The sequence below is a fragment of the Topomyia yanbarensis genome, chromosome 2 (assembly GCF_030247195.1).
Source record: "Topomyia yanbarensis strain Yona2022 chromosome 2, ASM3024719v1, whole genome shotgun sequence".
Classification (NCBI taxonomy): domain Eukaryota; kingdom Metazoa; phylum Arthropoda; class Insecta; order Diptera; family Culicidae; genus Topomyia; species Topomyia yanbarensis.
In genome coordinates this window covers 55,405,555-55,422,932 of record NC_080671.1, presented here as the reverse complement: position 1 = coordinate 55,422,932, position 17,378 = coordinate 55,405,555, and the positions used below count along the sequence as shown (strand labels likewise).

At 38.4% G+C, this 17,378-nt stretch overlaps 2 protein-coding genes across 2 annotated transcripts in view; both read left to right on the top strand.

Moving 5' to 3' along the window:
- The window catches only part of LOC131685319 (leucine-rich repeat-containing protein 15), a 463,474-nt gene that overhangs the window by 349,491 nt on the left and 96,605 nt on the right, over positions 1-17,378 (top strand). The gene's annotated exons all lie outside the window — the stretch shown is intronic.
- LOC131679478 (uncharacterized) lies at positions 180-641 on the top strand. The gene has a single exon (XM_058960209.1). The coding sequence runs from the start codon at positions 180-182 to the stop codon at positions 639-641; it is 462 nt and encodes a 153-aa protein (XP_058816192.1).

Sequence of the window (17,378 nt, the reverse complement as noted above, 5' to 3'; positions counted from 1 at the left end):
GATCAACGCAAGGATGTGTAAGTTGAGGATCAAAGGCCGTTTCTTTAACTACAACATCATCAACGTACACTACCCACACGATGGGAGACCCGACGACGAGAAGGAAGCGTTCTATGCGAAGCTGAAGGAGGTGTACGACGGCTGTTCGCACCGGGAACGTGAAAATCGTCATCGGTGATATGAACACTCAGCTAGGACGGGAGGTATTGTTTAGACCGGATATCGGGCCAAACAGCTTGCACACCGTATCGATTGACAACGGCCAACGATACGTGAACTTCGCTGCCTCCCGTGGCATGGTAGTCCGAAGCACCTTCTTCCCCCGCAAAGATATCCACAAAGCCAGCTGGAGATCACCTGACCAACGCACCGAAAACCAAATCGATCACGTTCTAATCTACGGACGATTCTTCTCTGATATCACCAACGATCGTACCTACCGCATTGCGAATATAGATTCGGACCATTACCTAGTTGCAGTAGACATGCGCTCAAATTTCTCGACGGTGTACAACACTCATCGTAGTCGGACGCCAAGGCCCAACATCGCGCAACTTCGGGACGCTGGGGTTGCCCAACAGTACGCAAAGCGACTGGAAGCAGCACTACAGCTGGGCGCAGCTACTCTTGAAGATGGCTGAAAGAAGATCCGTTCCGCCATTGGAAGTATTGCTATAACGGCACTAGGTACGGCGATTCCGAATCTAGGAAACGATTGGTTCGATAACGAATGTAAGCAGTTAATAGAGTAGAAGAATGCAGCACGGGCGAGGATGCTGCAGCACGGAACGAGACAGAATGTGGAACGCATAAACAAGCACAGAACAGGCATACCTCGGTACTCCGGAGAAAGAAGCGCCAATAGGAGGAACGAAAAAGCGAAGCGATGAAACAACTGTAGCGCGTAAGCGATACACGGAAGTTCTACGAAAATCTGAACAGTTCGCGCATAGGTTACGTTCCGCAAGCCGATATGTGCAAGGACTTACACGGCAACCTTCTTACGAACGAGTGTAAGGTGATTGAGAGGTGGAAGCAGTACTATGACGAGCACATCAAGGGTGAAGCAGCAGAGGACTAAGGTGGTATGGCAACGGATCTTGGAGCACACGCAGAAGACGATATACTGCCGGCCCCTGATCTCCTAGAAGTCAAGGAGGAAATCGGTCGGCTGAAAAACAACAAAGCTACCGGTGTAGATCAACCACCTAGCGAGCTATTAAAATACGGTGGTGAAACCACTGGCTAGAGCGCTGCACTGGGTAATCGCCAAAATTTGGGAGGAGGAGATTCTTCCGGAGGAGTGTCGTTTGCCGAATCTAACAAAAGGAATACAAATTGGATTGCTGCAACTACCACGCGATCACACTATTTAGCGCCGCCTACAAGGTCCTCTCCCAAATTATTTTCCGTCGATTGTCACCATTTGCAAGGGAGTTCATGGAGCACTACCAAGCTGGATTCATGGGTTCCCGCGCCACCACAGACCAAATATTCGCGATTCGGCAGGTTCTGCAGAAGTGCCGCTAAAACAGTGTGCCCACACATAATTTGTTCATCGATTTAAAATCGACACACAATCGATCGACATCAGCTATGGCAGATAATGCACGGTCTGGTTGTCTATCGTGCCTGCTGTTCAACGTTGCGTTAGAAGGTGTAATAAGGAGAGCGGGGATAGACACGAGTGGCGCGATCTTCAGGAAGTTCGTCCAGCTTCTTGGCTTCGCCGACGACATTGACATAATGGCACGGAACTTTGAGACGATATCGGAAACGTACATCAGACTGAAAGCTGAAGCCAGCAGGATTGGACTTGCCATCAATGTTTCGAAGACAAAATATATGAGAGGAAGAGGTTCTAGAGACGATAGTGTGAAGCTCCCATCCCGAGTTCGGATTGACGGTGACGAAATCGAGATGGTCGACGAATTCGTGTATTTGGGCTCACTGGTAACCGCCGACAATGATACCAGCAAAGGAATTCAGAGACGGATCTTGGCGGGAAATCGTGTCTACTTTGGACTCCGGAGAACGCTCCGGTCGAACAAAATTCGCCGCCGCAAGAAGTTGATTATCTACAAGACGCCGATTAGACCGGTGGTCCTCTACGGTCACTAGACCTGGACTGTGTTCGTGGAAGACCAACGCGCCCTTGGAGTTTTGAACGACGCGTACCATCTATGGTGGCGTGCAGATGAAAGACGGAACGTGGCGTGAACCATGAATTGCATCAGCTGCTGGATGAACCATCCATCGCGCATACCGCAAAAATAGGACGTTTGCGTCGTAACAATGTCAGACGACGACCCGGTGAAGATGGTTCTTGAGGGCAACCCTACAGGAACAAGAAGATGGGACGCACAGCGAATACGGTGGATCGACCAGATAGAGGCCGACCTGCAGACCCTTCGAAGACTGCGAGGCTAGCGACAAGCAGCAATGGACCGAGTGGAGTGGAGATCCCCGATCAGAAGGACATAACTGATTTATAACACCTGGAGTTATTTATTTCAAAAATATTTTGAAACAGAACCTGTTATAAATGCGGCTGGTTAGATGTTAAAATAACAAAAAATAAAACAAAAACCTGGCTAATGATAACAAAATTGTAACAAAATTTGATATGATTTTATCAAAGTTAAAGCTAAATGAGATATAATTTTTTTTTAAAGTATATACGTCCTCTGTGAGCCTGATCAGAAAGAAATAATAAAATTATCACATACTGTGTTACTTTGTTATGATAACAAGTTGTATAATAACTCTGGTCTCGTTTGTTGGTAAAGTAACACAAAACATAACAGAAATTCATCTCGTAGGTCAAAAATATGACAACCTGTGATAGGCTTCTATCAGAATTATAAGAAATTTTGTTAGGTTCTCCCACGGCCAATATAGCTTGTATTACCTATTGTATATAGGGTTCGTCGCGGTTGCGGTAATTACCGCAACCGCGCGGTATTTACCGCACCCGCACCGCAAAAACTGCGGTGCGGTGAGACACTTTTTCTCGCGGATGCGGTGCGGGAAATGTGCTTTTACCGCGCGGTATTACCGCAACCGCACTTGAAAAAATAATTGATGAAGTCTGCATTAAAAAGTGAATTAAAACTTTGACTTTTACCATTTAAGAACGAAGCAACTTATTACTTTACAGTAGGGAAATATAATAAATATTTAATTGCTCTAATTTCCATGGACTTGACAATGATTTGAAAAGAAATCCGAATATAATCTGACCTATCGCTACTTTACATTTTGTTTATTCTAATATGATAAAACAATCTTTCACTAAGAAATAAAATCTATAAGCTATAAGTGTCATTATTCTTACAACACTTTGAAAAATTTACGAACCTTTTCAAATATATTAAATGCACAATCAAATTATTGGAAAACAATTGAATTGTACTGTCAAATCCAATTTATGGAATTATGAATCGTTTACGATGACATTTTCCCAACTGTGAATTTTGATTAATTTGGAGAACCTAAAGATGAACTTAAAAAAGTCTTAAGACTTATAAACAATCCAAAGAATGTAATTATCATCATCAAACCAAACGAATTTGGAGAAATCAGCAGTAAGGGAGACAAATGTTTGAAAAGCGTCCAAAATAAGGAGGGGTCCAAATTAGGCTGATAACCTTATCATTCGTTCTTCAACATCGTATTTTTATCTCTTTTGGCATACGTCTGTGTAAATTCGCAATAAATTTTTCTGCAGTCCGTTTTTAAGACTCTTTTTACATAACTTTTTTTCGCATACGTCAATTGTTCGACCAACTGGGAATATTTTCTACCAAATTAACAACTAATACTTTTCAGTTAGGAGTATTTTGTAACTTTTTGAAATCAAAGCTTTCGAAGTTAGTGTAGGGTATTTCGATTTTTTTGTGTTTCTCAAAGCCTCCCTTAATATTGTGACAAATGTCAAAGTTAGCCCAGATGCCAAGTTTTGCACAGTTTGGACAATTTTTGACCCCTACCAACTTCTATTGAAGTTTTTGCCATTGGCATTATGCAAAAATATTTGAAAAAATACATCAAAAGGTAGAACTTTCGAACTAGCTATTAGAAAATTACTACTCATACAATTTTAAGGGAGCAATTTTAGTATTTGAATAAGAATACATCCATTTTTTGAAAAATACGAAGTAAGTGTTTTGAGGTAATTTGTTCCTAAAATTGTAATAACATTCTGCTGCCTATTCGTAATAACATTTCTGCTGTATGCTTCAAATCGCGCATCTTTTGCAGTTTTTCAAATGTCCTTAAACAACTCTGTACCGGTTGAGATGGGTTGGATTCCTGTTATGTTATGTGTAGAATGATTTCTGATAATTAAATTAAAAGTTTTCCTATTAATTGCTGCGGAAGAACGTTTTTGTATGTACAATGATGAAATACAGCTACATTTCATAGGACTTCAGTGCTATGCCAATATTTACCTTGTTTCGAAAGTATTTATCTCAAAATGTACGACATTTTATTAATAAAACTTGCAAAGTTGACATTTTTTTTAATAAATGTTACATTCTGAGGAGTCTGTCAAAGTTAATGTTCGTGTAAATAAAAATAATATTTTATTATATTTGGTTGTACAAAAAAAATGAATAATTTTTAACACTCTTTTCGAAAATACAGAATTTTACCGCATTTACCGCATTACCGCGCGGTGCGGTGCGGTAAATGTAGTGCGGTTGCGGTAAGCGGTGCGGTTTTATTATTTTTTTGCGGTTGCGGTGCGGACTATCCATTTACCGCCCACATCCGCACCGCGACGAACCCTAATTGTATAGTATCAACAAATTTAGCGTGCAGGTCTAAAAATAGAATAGAGAAGAAAAATATAGCATACATTAAGGCGTTTTCGTTTGGCAGCAAAAAGCTTCATGTAACAAAAGCTTTTTATAGTTTGGTCAAATGATTGCATACATGCTGGCTGATCGTTATTTCGAATATATGACACGCTGATGGTTATTTGTGGATTATAGCGATTTGAACCTGGGTATTCTGAGTTTTATGTGGATGTTTTCTGCATGAACCAACGACGTTGCTGTCGACTGATGTTTAATGTTAGTATAATATTCCTCGCATCCGTCAAGGGCAAAACGATTATAGATGCATCTTGTTTCCAGAACGCACACATTGAACTTTGCCAAAGCCTAAGGACTGTTTGTTTTCCTTGTACCATACGCTTTGTTTTCAGGTAGTTTTACTCACTACTACAGCTGCCTATATTACGATAGATTGGATAGCTTTATAGTATCTTTGCAGATTAGGAAATTGGGGCTATTTTTAGATTCTGAATAGTGCGCTTCGGTGCTTTTCTTGTACGTTAACATGATTTACACGATTTTTAGTAATAATGTCGATGCGATATGGTAACATTGAGCGGATAATTTACATACATTATTTAACGGAGAATGCGACAAATGTTATTTATGATTCTGAAAGAAACAAATGCCAAAGTTTCGAGGTTTGCTTTTTGAAATTTCAAGAGGTTTTGTTATTAGCACTTTTAATATGGGGAAGATTGAGCAAACCAGTACAAATATCTAAACCTAATAAATTCCTATACATATAAATCTTTTACGGTAGTGCAATCTATCAACTGCGAATATTATAACAGATAATAAGAAAATTCGAGAAATTGTTGAGGAAAAAAGTTGAATAACGCATGAAAAGAGACTTCAGCGTATTAGTAAATAGACGGTCATTTGTGTAATGTAATAATCATTCCCAGTCGATTGATTGATTTGTTTATTGGGGCTTTATCCAAATGGTCATTTACCCGGTTTACAGTGTACCGTTAGTGTTCAAAGATAATTGTGGAAGAACATATGTATAACTTATTATAACATCATCGTTATATGCGTACATTAAATCATATTAGCAGTCCAATGATATCACCAGAAGATATAAACTTGATATATGTTTGCTTGCCCTGCTGATTGGGATATCACAAAGATAACACAGTGAGTAATAAATATCAACATGAGATATAAATTTGATAGCTTTCTGTTATGTCGTTCTGATCGGGGACGGCTTCTGTATACAGCAAGAGACAACAAGGCTCTGGCCTGAACGGTAAGGTAAGTAAGTAATATCACCACGTTCAACGCATCTCAGAGCGTGACCCATTCGGCAATTGTTCATCCCTATAAGGATCCGTCGAGAGACACCATCATAGGATTTCAATGGCAAACCTTTAAGATAGCTGTACTTAGTTGCCAACTGCGAGACTGAGACCCACTGTTTTGGAAGAGAAAGATCCCTAATCGTATAAACCTCTAGGAGGTCATTAACACCGGAGATCTTCAAGGTCAGTAAGACCAACTCATCTTATTCCCGCTGGTGGCCACTAGAGTGGGACATGGTTATATGAAAAAAATAAAATTTGGCTCCGAGTAACTTTTTGGATCCCATTTAGCTCTCAGAACAACTCTGCAAATTTTTAGTTCGATCGGTGAAACTATATTTTTGCGCCCACTGTTTAAAGTTTACATGGGATTTCGTATGGGGAAATTGTCTTTTGCAAATTAATTCTTCCAAGAGTCGCCCGTTACCTCCTAAAAATAAGTAGATTTTTGATTTTTATAGGAAATTTATCAAGGAAACAAAGACTAGAAGACTGCAAAACGATCTGATACTTGTGGAAAATTTATTAAGCAAAAACCGATTGATGCCCTGAAGATTGATGAAAATTTCACTTTTCATAGCATCACTGCTTTTGACGTTCTAATTATATGCAAATTTTTTAAATTTTCTTATTATGTGCAAAATAAGCCTCAATTTATCCCTCAAAACCTTGCGAAGTGACCAATTAGTATAGATTAACGTTTTAGATACATTAAGAGAGGATTAAAACAAAATTGCGTATAAATGGACAACCAACAGCAGTGGTGCTAGAAAAATGAATATTTTATCAATCGTCAGAGCATCAATCGGTTCGGTTCGTTTGCTGTCGCCTCAGGATTCAGTCCGATTCCACCGGATGCTTCTCCGCCGAACATCACATGCCGTTGTAGAAGACAGCTTCGCTCCTCCATATGCTTCTTCTCTAATGCCTGCTGCTCCTCTAGCAACATCGACCCATTTGCTAGAGTCTCACCGCCCTGGTTCACCTAGTGTACATTAATTTGCGGCAGTGGATTTTCCTTCGAACTTGCTGTCGGTCCAGTTCCAAAAGTCCATGGCAAGTGCTGTTTTCCGATCGCCCCTGTCGTTGGTCCTCCGCTTACCACTTGCTGTGTCTGATGGAAATCGCTGTTAACCTGCTGCCTAACAACTGCGGGTTTTGATTACCAATGGATCCACTAAACACCATCTGTACCGGCTGATTTTCAGTGGAACTCACCGTTAATCCACCGCCACTTAGCTAATTCAGTTTCGTTTTTCCACGCGTTGCTACGTGTCTTTCAACACTTGTTCATACTTCTTTCGTTGTTCTCTGAGCTCCTTCAGATGCCGATCATCTTTCTCCTTGAAAATGCGTTCAAAGCCCACCTGCATCACCGCCAATTGTTTCTGCACGTACTGCTCAGGATTAGATTCCGTTGGCCGGTTCCGGGCTTTGGTATCAGTTCATTGTCTGTGTTAGGTGTAGATGCGCCGGCTGAATCGCCACCTCAAGGTATTTCCACACTAACACAGGCGCAATGAAACCACTGCTCGCACGAATCACACGCTACCATCCTACTGTTATCCGGATTCTTACATATGTCCCAGCTCAATCCCGGCATTATTTGCTGGGGAAGTTCCCTGACCGCCACCTTACTTTGACATATCGACTAGAGCCCCCGATCGATAAACGGATTTTATAAAATGTTGCGCTAGCAATCGAACAGATAGAAATAGTTTCCGCTTTTTCCGAGAGTTTTCCTACTGGAGCTGTAGAGCTAGGTTCTCGGAAGGGCTCCCCGTCAGAATCACATACTACAATTTGCAGACGAGACAGGCGAATGGCACACACTAAAACACTGCTTAAGGCTAATTGTAGCGGGCCGTGATTCTGAACGTGATATTCATTGTACGGTTCAGGTATGTGCGGGCGTAGGGACTCGCGATCGCGTGTATCATCGCGAAGAGCTCGAGCATTTGTAGTTAACGTGTTCGATCGCGTGTGCGTTTGTATGTCGCGTATGCTAACGTGTATGTAACTTCGCGTGTATAAATTCTATTTTATAACCGTGTGCCTTTCGCATATTCACGTGTGTTCTTGGATAATCGCGCGCGGACCGTGAGTGCTAAGATGCTAGAAGAGTGTGAGATCTTCCATATCACTAGAGTGCCCGGTGATGTCGCCATAGAACGTGTTGTCTAGTGGATATGTGCTTTATTTTTTATTTTGGTCCTACTGAATGCATGGACCTAAGTTATTAGGTCAGAGAGTAATGGTTCCCGGACATAACAGATTCATGAGCGCGCGAAAACGGACGTTTGTAGGTTCGTGTTTAAGACAGCGTTTCAAACTTCGTGACTGCTAAAACGTTCTCCTTATTACCGGAGTGTTATTAAGTTTGTGCGATCGAGAACGTAGGTGTGCGTTGTTAATCGCGAAGGGCTTAAGTGTTCGTACGTTAACGTGTTTGTCACGTGTGCTCGCGTTCATGTGACTTCGCGTTTACAAGACTGGATTTTGTAACCGTGTGGCATTTCCTATATACGCGTGCGTTCTTGGATGGTCAAGCGGACCTTCATTCTGATAGTTAATTTTTGGTGTACAATTCACATTCTAACAGGGAGTAAGTTACCCCATATCACTAGAGTCTTCGGTCATGTCGCCATGTAACGTGGTGTTCAGTGGATATGAGAGCTTTCTTTTTTTTAATTGATCCAATTGAAGGCATGGACCTTGTCTGCTGATATCAAGGATGGAAACATCCGGAAGTGACCGATTCATGGTCGTGCGAGTGCGGGAGTTTTTAGGTTCACGCTTGAGACCGCGTTTAGAAATTTATAGGAGCTGAGACATTCATTTTATCATTGGGATGCCATCATGTTTACTAGATCGCGGGTGTAGATGCCGGGGATGATCGCGAAGGGCTCAAGCATTTGTATATTAACGTGTTTGTCTCGTGTATGTGACTTCGCGTGTATAACTTCGATTTTATAATGACGTAGTGTGTATTTTTGTTTGATCGCGCGCGGACCGTGAATCTGATGCTTAATTTTTAGTGTATGGTACAGATGGTAGTCCGTTTCCCTATGGAGAAACTTGAGTTCCAGGTCATGTTACCATGGAACGTGTTATTTAGTGAAGAGCGTCACTTTTTTATTGGTTCAACTGAAGGCATTAGTCCAGACTGGTAAAACTTTCGGACGTGACCGTTTCATGATCGCGCGAGTGGTGGGTTAATGTTGAATGTATCGCGTTTAGAAGTTTAAAGATGCAACGTTTACTTAACTACCGGGATGTTGTCATGTAGGCGAAATCGCGGGCGTAAGTATATGTGGATTATTGCAATTGCATGGTCGCGTTTGTGGCCAGGTTTGTGTTATCGCGAAGGCCACGAACGTTTGTACCTATGTGAGTATAGATAGCGTATAGTAGAGACCCAGCAAACCAGCAATCGTATATAAAAGTTTACAATAAATTACAAATAACGACAAACTAAATCAAAATTACAAATAGTGTAAGCAAAAATTATGTTTTGTTGTAACAAGTTCACATAAAACGCAAATCTGTGATCGAATTACAATGTTGACTTGAAGTTATTTATTAGTCCACTACAACTTAAAACAAAATTGTACATGCGGAATAATAAAGATAATTTTGAAACATTGTATAGAAATTAATTTGCAATTGGATTAAACTGCAAAATCGTTCAAAAAATAGTTATCTCCTTACAGCACTTCACAAATTCTTTGCCAGACTAGTTCAATATTTGAGGTATAGAAGGTATCATTGGAGTGCCATATTTATGTTGGATTATGGTATTTTTTGATCGTAATCACAAAGCGATAAAAATGATCAAATATAATATAATGCTTGACAATGTATAAATAGATGAGTACATAGCGGCTATGCTGGGAATACGAAGATCTCAGGTTCGAAAGTGGAAGTAAATCGTAGCAGGTAATTTTAATAATTGATGTTCCAGTAACTCCAACCTCACCCATGAAAAACATATCTACCAGTGTGGGCGTAATTGTGTCTTATAACAGAATTATGGAAATTTCATCCTAATTTTTTATTTTCATAATATTATTTTTTAAAAAATACTCCTTGTTACCATATTGGGGACCTTAAGCTGCATAAACCTTCATGTGTGATTGTAAAGTTGATCATATATAAACTCAAAATGAAAAGCTAGATGATTGTATAATGCTTCTGATGAGATCAAAATTCGTCGTAAATCACATAGTTCTACTATACCGATTTGTTGTACGTATATGGCATCCACTTTTGTTCGCATAGAAGAGAACTGTGCATTTTATACAATCAATTCATGTCGTTGAAGAGTGCAGTTAATCAAATTGCAACTTATTAAAGTGAATCAAAATGTTGGCTGGGGATATACTAATAAAAGGAATCATAACATGCCGAATAAAGAAAAAAGACGCAAAGAGCTTGACTAGAAGTGTATAAATTGAACAATACTATTTTGGTATACATAAATAATGGAAAAGCAAACCAATAGATGTACAAAAGAAACAGACTAATGAAGTAGAATGGAAAAACATATGTAACATGCAATCAAACTCGTCTAAATACAGCAAATGTTGTATATTTATCATTAACGACAATGCTATTCATCATGCTATCATGCTATGCTGGCCGGGAATGGATGACTCACGTGCGGCGGTAAATTTATTTTACCCTAATTTATCCAACCCGATTTTTCCGAATGAATAGAACCAAATGCTCAGATTGATCACCAGAAGTATTAACCACTATTCTATCATATACGTCAGTTTTGCATCCATTCCCTGACCCAACTGTCACAAATACTCAGACGAATACATACATAGATAGACATACGACTAGCACATAACAGTTGTACACTTGTACGAAAAACTACGATTATCACAAAGCTACAACTAATAGGTTTCTACTTATTCTACTTTATTAAATTAATTTAATTAGTATATGGTCAAGGCTCCGAAAATAGCAACCACAGGCGAAATTATTTTTTATCAAATTTTGCGTCAAACTGTTTGTTTTCCGTATGTATATAACCTCTAATATTAAAAAATTTGAATGGTGATCCCAGAAAAAAATTTCATGTCTGTCATTTATGAAAGTTTGTTAATGCTACTTGCATGACCTGAAAGTGACTAAAAGACCGTTATGAGATAAAAAGGTAAACAAAATTCATATTTTCAATATTTTGCTTGCTACCACATTTTTCTATCGTAGTCTAATTTAAATTTGATGATATTGCTTGAAAAAAATTGATGAGTATGGATTATTGCTTATTTTCTGTTGTGAAGTAATAGAAACCAAATAACTTGTAACGTGACAGATCAAAAATTCAAAAAAGTTTTGTGGGCCACATCAACAGCATGCATACAATGTCTAACCTGCATTTTTTCTTACTACTTTGAGTCTACTTTTTGAAGGTGTATTGTGAAAACTTTAAAGTTTTATTAATTTTTAAGAAAACACAGTTTATCTTATGTAACGTGACAGATTTCTTCTGCTGTAAAGTAATTTTATCAAGTTTGATTCAATTGCGTCAATATTGGTGATCATCTTTGATTCTGATGAAACCTTTTACGTTTCATGTATATGGGAGACTGAGTATTTTTCAATGTTAAACAAACAATTTTTATTCAAGAGTAATATTTAAAAAGGGCGTATGAGATCTTGAATGCAGTTTGGATTCAGGCGTCGTGCGAGATAGACGAATTTGAAAACGAAATCGAAAGGAAAACCTGACTTAGCAACCATTGTGTGTTTTCTATTGTGTTCTTTTGTGGGGAGCACTAGTGCTGCCTCGTCGATCACTTATTGTAGATCGAATCGGAACTTGTAAAAGCAAGGTTAGGATGGAGTTACCGCGTGCTCGAGTAAATTGCATGCGCATTCAGTTCGGGAAGGGTTCTTCGGAACCAAAGGACGATGAGATTTTCTCATTTTTAAAGACAACGTTAAAGTTAACATGCGAGAATCTTCTCTGCATGTACAACGACCAAAGTGAATTTAGCATCTATGTAAAGTTCAAAACCAACGATTTGCTTCAAGCGACCTTGGATCGATTTCCGTCGACAGTTACGTTCATGTACCAGAATGGAGAAAAACTCACAGTTCATTTGTCTTCAGCAACCAGTTCCTTCCAATATGTCCGATTGTTCAATTTGCCACCAGAAATTGAAGACCGCGAAATAGCTGCTGTGATGGCCAAGTTCGGTAAAATTCAGCGGCTTGTTCGAGAGAAGTATCCCCTCGAGTCAGGATTCCCTATTTGGTCTGGAGTGAGAGGTATCCATATGGAAATCATGAGCGAAGTTCCTGCAACGTTGCACGTGAGAAACTTTCAAGCACGTGTTTTTTACGCGTGGATGAAGAACAGATGTTTTATATGCGGAAGTTTGGAGCACCAGAAAGCAGAGTGTCCAAGACGGCGTCAACCGGCCGAAATATTAACAAGACCATCTTTCAAGGATGTGGTTGCTGGCTCGCCAAGTGGTACAGGTACAAATAGTTCGCGAACGGATGAAACCGAAATGACCGTCATTGGAACCATTAACCCCAGACAGCGTGCAGAGCAGGCTGAAGCATTAAAAAGCGCAGCGGAGAAAAAGGCATTAGGAGTAGAAAAGGCGGCAACCAGCGTCGTAGCATTGGTGGAGGAAATCAATATCAACCAGGTCCAGAATCCCAAAGAGATTGGAGTCAAGCAGGCATCGGATGCAGGAGTAAGCAATCCAAATGTAGCTGCGGTCATTGAGGATGCAGTCACAGTCACAGTCAAAGCACAGACAAGGTCCAGACAGAACAGAACGAGCAGTGGATGGAGGTTAGCCATGACAGGAAGCGGGTAAGGAATAACATGTCTCTCAACAGAGCTGGTGAAACTGGCGAGGCATCGTCAGGATCCGAAGACCTTGGTTACAAAAAGGTGAGCAGATCCTTGGGAACAAGAACTCTTTCAAAGAATTTAAAGTTGAAAAAGACAATGGGAGTAACAATACCAACAATACCTAGTCTACTGAAAACGCAAGCAAACGTCACCAGAGCGCGTGTGAAATCGGTCAAACTGACGAAGGCAAAGAAAACAAGTGAGCTTAGAGAGGGCAAAAGATAACTCATGAGTTTGGAATTTTTTCTTTGAGCAACATGCAGTTTTGTATACAAATAGGATCAGCTAATTTTAATAGTTCTAAATCAGACGTACAGAAATCGCTTTTGAAGGATTTTATTCAAAACTTTGATTTAGACCTAATTTTCATACAAGAAGCATGTTTCGAAAATTTTTCTTTCATATTTTCGCATAACGCCATCGTTAACTATGACAAAGGTAGTGCAGGTACAGCTATTCTCTTTAGGAAAAATTTTACAGCTTCACATCCTATTTTGGACCCAAATGGCAGAATATCTTCGGTTGTGATCAATGGAATCAATTTTATAAATGTTTACGGTCACTCGGGAAGCAATCGCAAAAAAGAAAGAAGGGAACTTTTCTCAAACAATATTTCAGTTCATTTCAACAAACCCAATGCTAAAATTAACATTCTCGGTGGTGACTTTAATTGCGTCATTGATCGGTCGGATAGCTCCCCAGTCTGCAACAATTTTTGTTCAGAGTTAAAAGAACTAGTTGAATCGATGCGATTAATTGATGCCGGAGCTGACGGTTTAACTTATGAATTTTATGTGACACATTTTGAAGCATTCAAAGATGACTTGGTAAAATTATTTAACAGTTACCTTTCAGGTAACGTATGCCCGCCCACTGAGTTTTCTAAAGGAATAATTACCTTGATCCCAAAAAAAGGTGAAGTGACTTCCTTGGACAATTACCGACCTATAAGTCTTTTAAATACGGACTACAAACTTTTTGCAAAAATAATCGCTAATCGGTTGAAAAAAACTCTCAATGATCTGCTCGGTCCTGGTCAGACTGCATGTTTATCTAACAGTTCGTGCGTTAACAATCTCTCAGATATACGCAAATTAATTACAAAAAGTATGGAATCTAAGAGATTCAAAGGTTTGTTGATTAGTCTAGATCTAGAAAAAGCCTTTGATAATATTCGACACTCCTTTCTTTGGAAGGTGTTAGAAAAATTCAATTTTCCACAAAGTTTGATACAGTGCTTTAAGAATCTGTATAAGAACGCAACTTCGCAAGTGCTTGTCAATGGTTTTCTCACTCAAGATTTCAAGATTTATCGTTCAGTGCGGCAGGGATGTCCGTTAAGCATGGCATTATTTGTTTTGTGCATTGAACCACTGGTGCGTCAGCTTTACGATAGTTTGCTTGGTGTGCTTGTAGACGATAAGTTCATCAAGATAGTTGCGTATGCTGATGATATACATATCTTTATCCGTTCTGACAAAGAATTTGATTTGATAATGCAAATCCTTCATTCTTTCGCCACCCACTCAAATTTACGCGATAATTTTCAAAAATCTGGTTATATGAGGATCAATAATTTGTGTTGTGGTCCACACTTACTAAAGGAAGTCGATTGTTTAAAAATTCTTGGAATAACATTTTGCAAAAACTGGATTACTACGATCAACGTTAACTATGAAACGGTAATCAACAACATAAAATATCTTCTTAACATACATCGTGGCAGGAACCTGAGCCTAATAGAAAGGAGTTTTTGGATCAATTGTTATGCACTATCAAAATTATGGTATTTGGCGCAAATATTTCCTCCCACTAATGCGCATATCGCTAATATTCGATCAATTGTTGGGCAATTTGTTTGGAAAGGATCTATTTTTAAAACACAAAGGGAGCAATTGTATTTAGATTATCCAAAAGGAGGCATTCAACTGGTAGAAGTTGAATCCAAGGCAAAAGCCTTGTTCATAAAGAATATGCTTTATCATCGGGACAGTGATGGGATCTTGAAACAGTAAAAAATTCTGCTTTCTTTTAAATATCCTGGAGCTCTTGGCAGAAATGCGAAAGAATGGTTAGAAAACGCCAATGAAATCAAAACAATTAATGGACTCGATTCAACCAAGTTGCTATACTCGCTCTTTCTGAATAAATATACGATAAAACCAAAAATTGAAGAAGCATACGCTGAAATGAACTGGGATGTATTATGGTCTAACATTTCATATAACTATCTAAATGTTAACGATCGATCAATGTTGTTCATGCTGTTAAATGATTTAAACCCAAATAAAGCAAAATTGAAGGCATATAATATAGGTCAGATTGTTGATACGAGCTGCGATATTTGTGGGGAAGAGGATACGAACGAACATCGTATCAAAAGATGCCCGAATTCCAAAGAAATTTGGGAATGGTGTGCTAGAGTTATTAAAAATATTCATGGTCTAGTCTTTGCAGATTTAGAAGATATTCTGTCATTGGGAATAATTAGAAGCGAACAACAAAAGGCTGCTTTATGGTTAACGGTTACATGTGTTAGTTTTAATCTGAGTCATTTTCCAAACAGTAATTTGTATATGTTTAAAAAGCTAATTAGGGAAAGAAGATGGCAGGAAAGAGTTACCTTTCAGAACGTTTTTGGAATATTTTTACATGTATGTTAATAAAAAAATGCACTACTTTCAATATATATTTTTCGAAAATCGCCATTTGTGCAGCAAAACTATATGATAGCGAGTTCTAGGGAATTAGTTGTTGTGTGTGAATATTTTTTGGTGAAATTTTTCAAAAAAAAAGCAAAAAATGTTAAAAATACAAATATATTGTTAAAAAAAATGAAAATAGAATTACAGAAAAACAATGTTTTTGTTTGTTAACAAAAGCCTGGAAACTAATGAAACTATAATTGCACTATTAGGAAGTTATTAGTAAGAAAACATTTTTAACTTCAAGTATTCTTCAAAATTTCTTGGTATTTGCCAGTCATAAATATAATTTTCTTATACAATATTAATACTAAATATAATTTCGAAGCAAAATGCTCTTAAGAAATTTTTTTCGAAATATTTTGATTTTTTCAACAAAAATATCTAGTAGTGAAAATACGCCCTTTAATAAATTACTCACAAATACCAAACGCAAAAAACTTAACACGTTTAAAATTTAATTGCAAATAAAAAAACTTTAAAATATAATTGCATCGTAGAGAAAATAACAATAAAAAGTTTTAACTTATTTCAATAATTCTTTTTATTTTGAATTTTTATTTAATTTTTTTTAAATAATTTAGTTATAGAATGTATTTCAAAATGGGTTTTCAATTCAAAATGCTCACGAAAAATTATCCTTCAAAATGCAGATGTTTTCAAGTTATTTTGGATTTTCTTTCGACATAATATGTTACTTCGTGAAATTACGACCTTTTCAAAAGTTTTTCACGTTTGTTCATCAAAACCAATATGTTTTTCAAATTAAACATGAAATTTCCCGTTAGTACTCAGTTCCTAGATTAAGGATGATTTGTGTACGATTGTCTTGATATCCTTGCTTCAATAAAAATTCAGAACTGTAACGTGACAGATTCTGGTTGTAACGTGACAGATCATTAAGAATACTCCATAAAATCGAAAACAAAGTTTTACTTCAGGAAAACTATATTTCAAATTATTCCTTGCTTTCTAAGCTTCAACTTAAAACTGTTTTTATGCAAATTTGGGGGCCAACGGAACAGACTTTTTCTATTTAGTCGGGCAACCTCCAAACTCACTGCGAAAATTGTGTAACGTGACAGACGTATCAAAATGACAATAAAGTGAAAACGGCTCATGATAGAAAAAAACTTTCTGTAGAAAAAATGTGCGGTTTAGTGACCTTAATAATGTGCAGTTGTGATAGAATATGGTTTTATTGTTTTTGCTTACTTATCTTATGAAATATGCGTAAAAATGTAACGTGACAGACAGAAGCCTTGACCATATGCATGATGACGAAGTCGATCGATAAATGGACACACAATGACTCCCTCCGTGAGCCCCGTCCTCGAATACCACCAATAGAACAATATTCGCAAACATGGCACACAGCAAAAGTCAATTTACGTCGATCCGCCAGTCGGCCACACCACCGCGCATAGACCAGTGGTTTAGCGTTGGTATGCGCAGGTGCAGAGTATGAAGAAACATATATCAAAAAAGGCGCATAAGCCCTCTCGGTTTCCTCGATGCACCACTATCGAGGCGTAATGCAATACCCATATTAAATCAATTGATGCTTGATGATGTTTGCAATACCGTCAAACCCCTAAATCTTGGGGAGGGAGATAGAAATAGGTTCCGCTTTTGT

What these genes read in the sequence shown, in the direction of transcription:
- LOC131679478 (XM_058960209.1), top strand. Translation starts at nt 180, where the DNA reads ATGAACACTCAGCTAGGACGGGAGGTATTGTTTAGACCGGATATCGGG.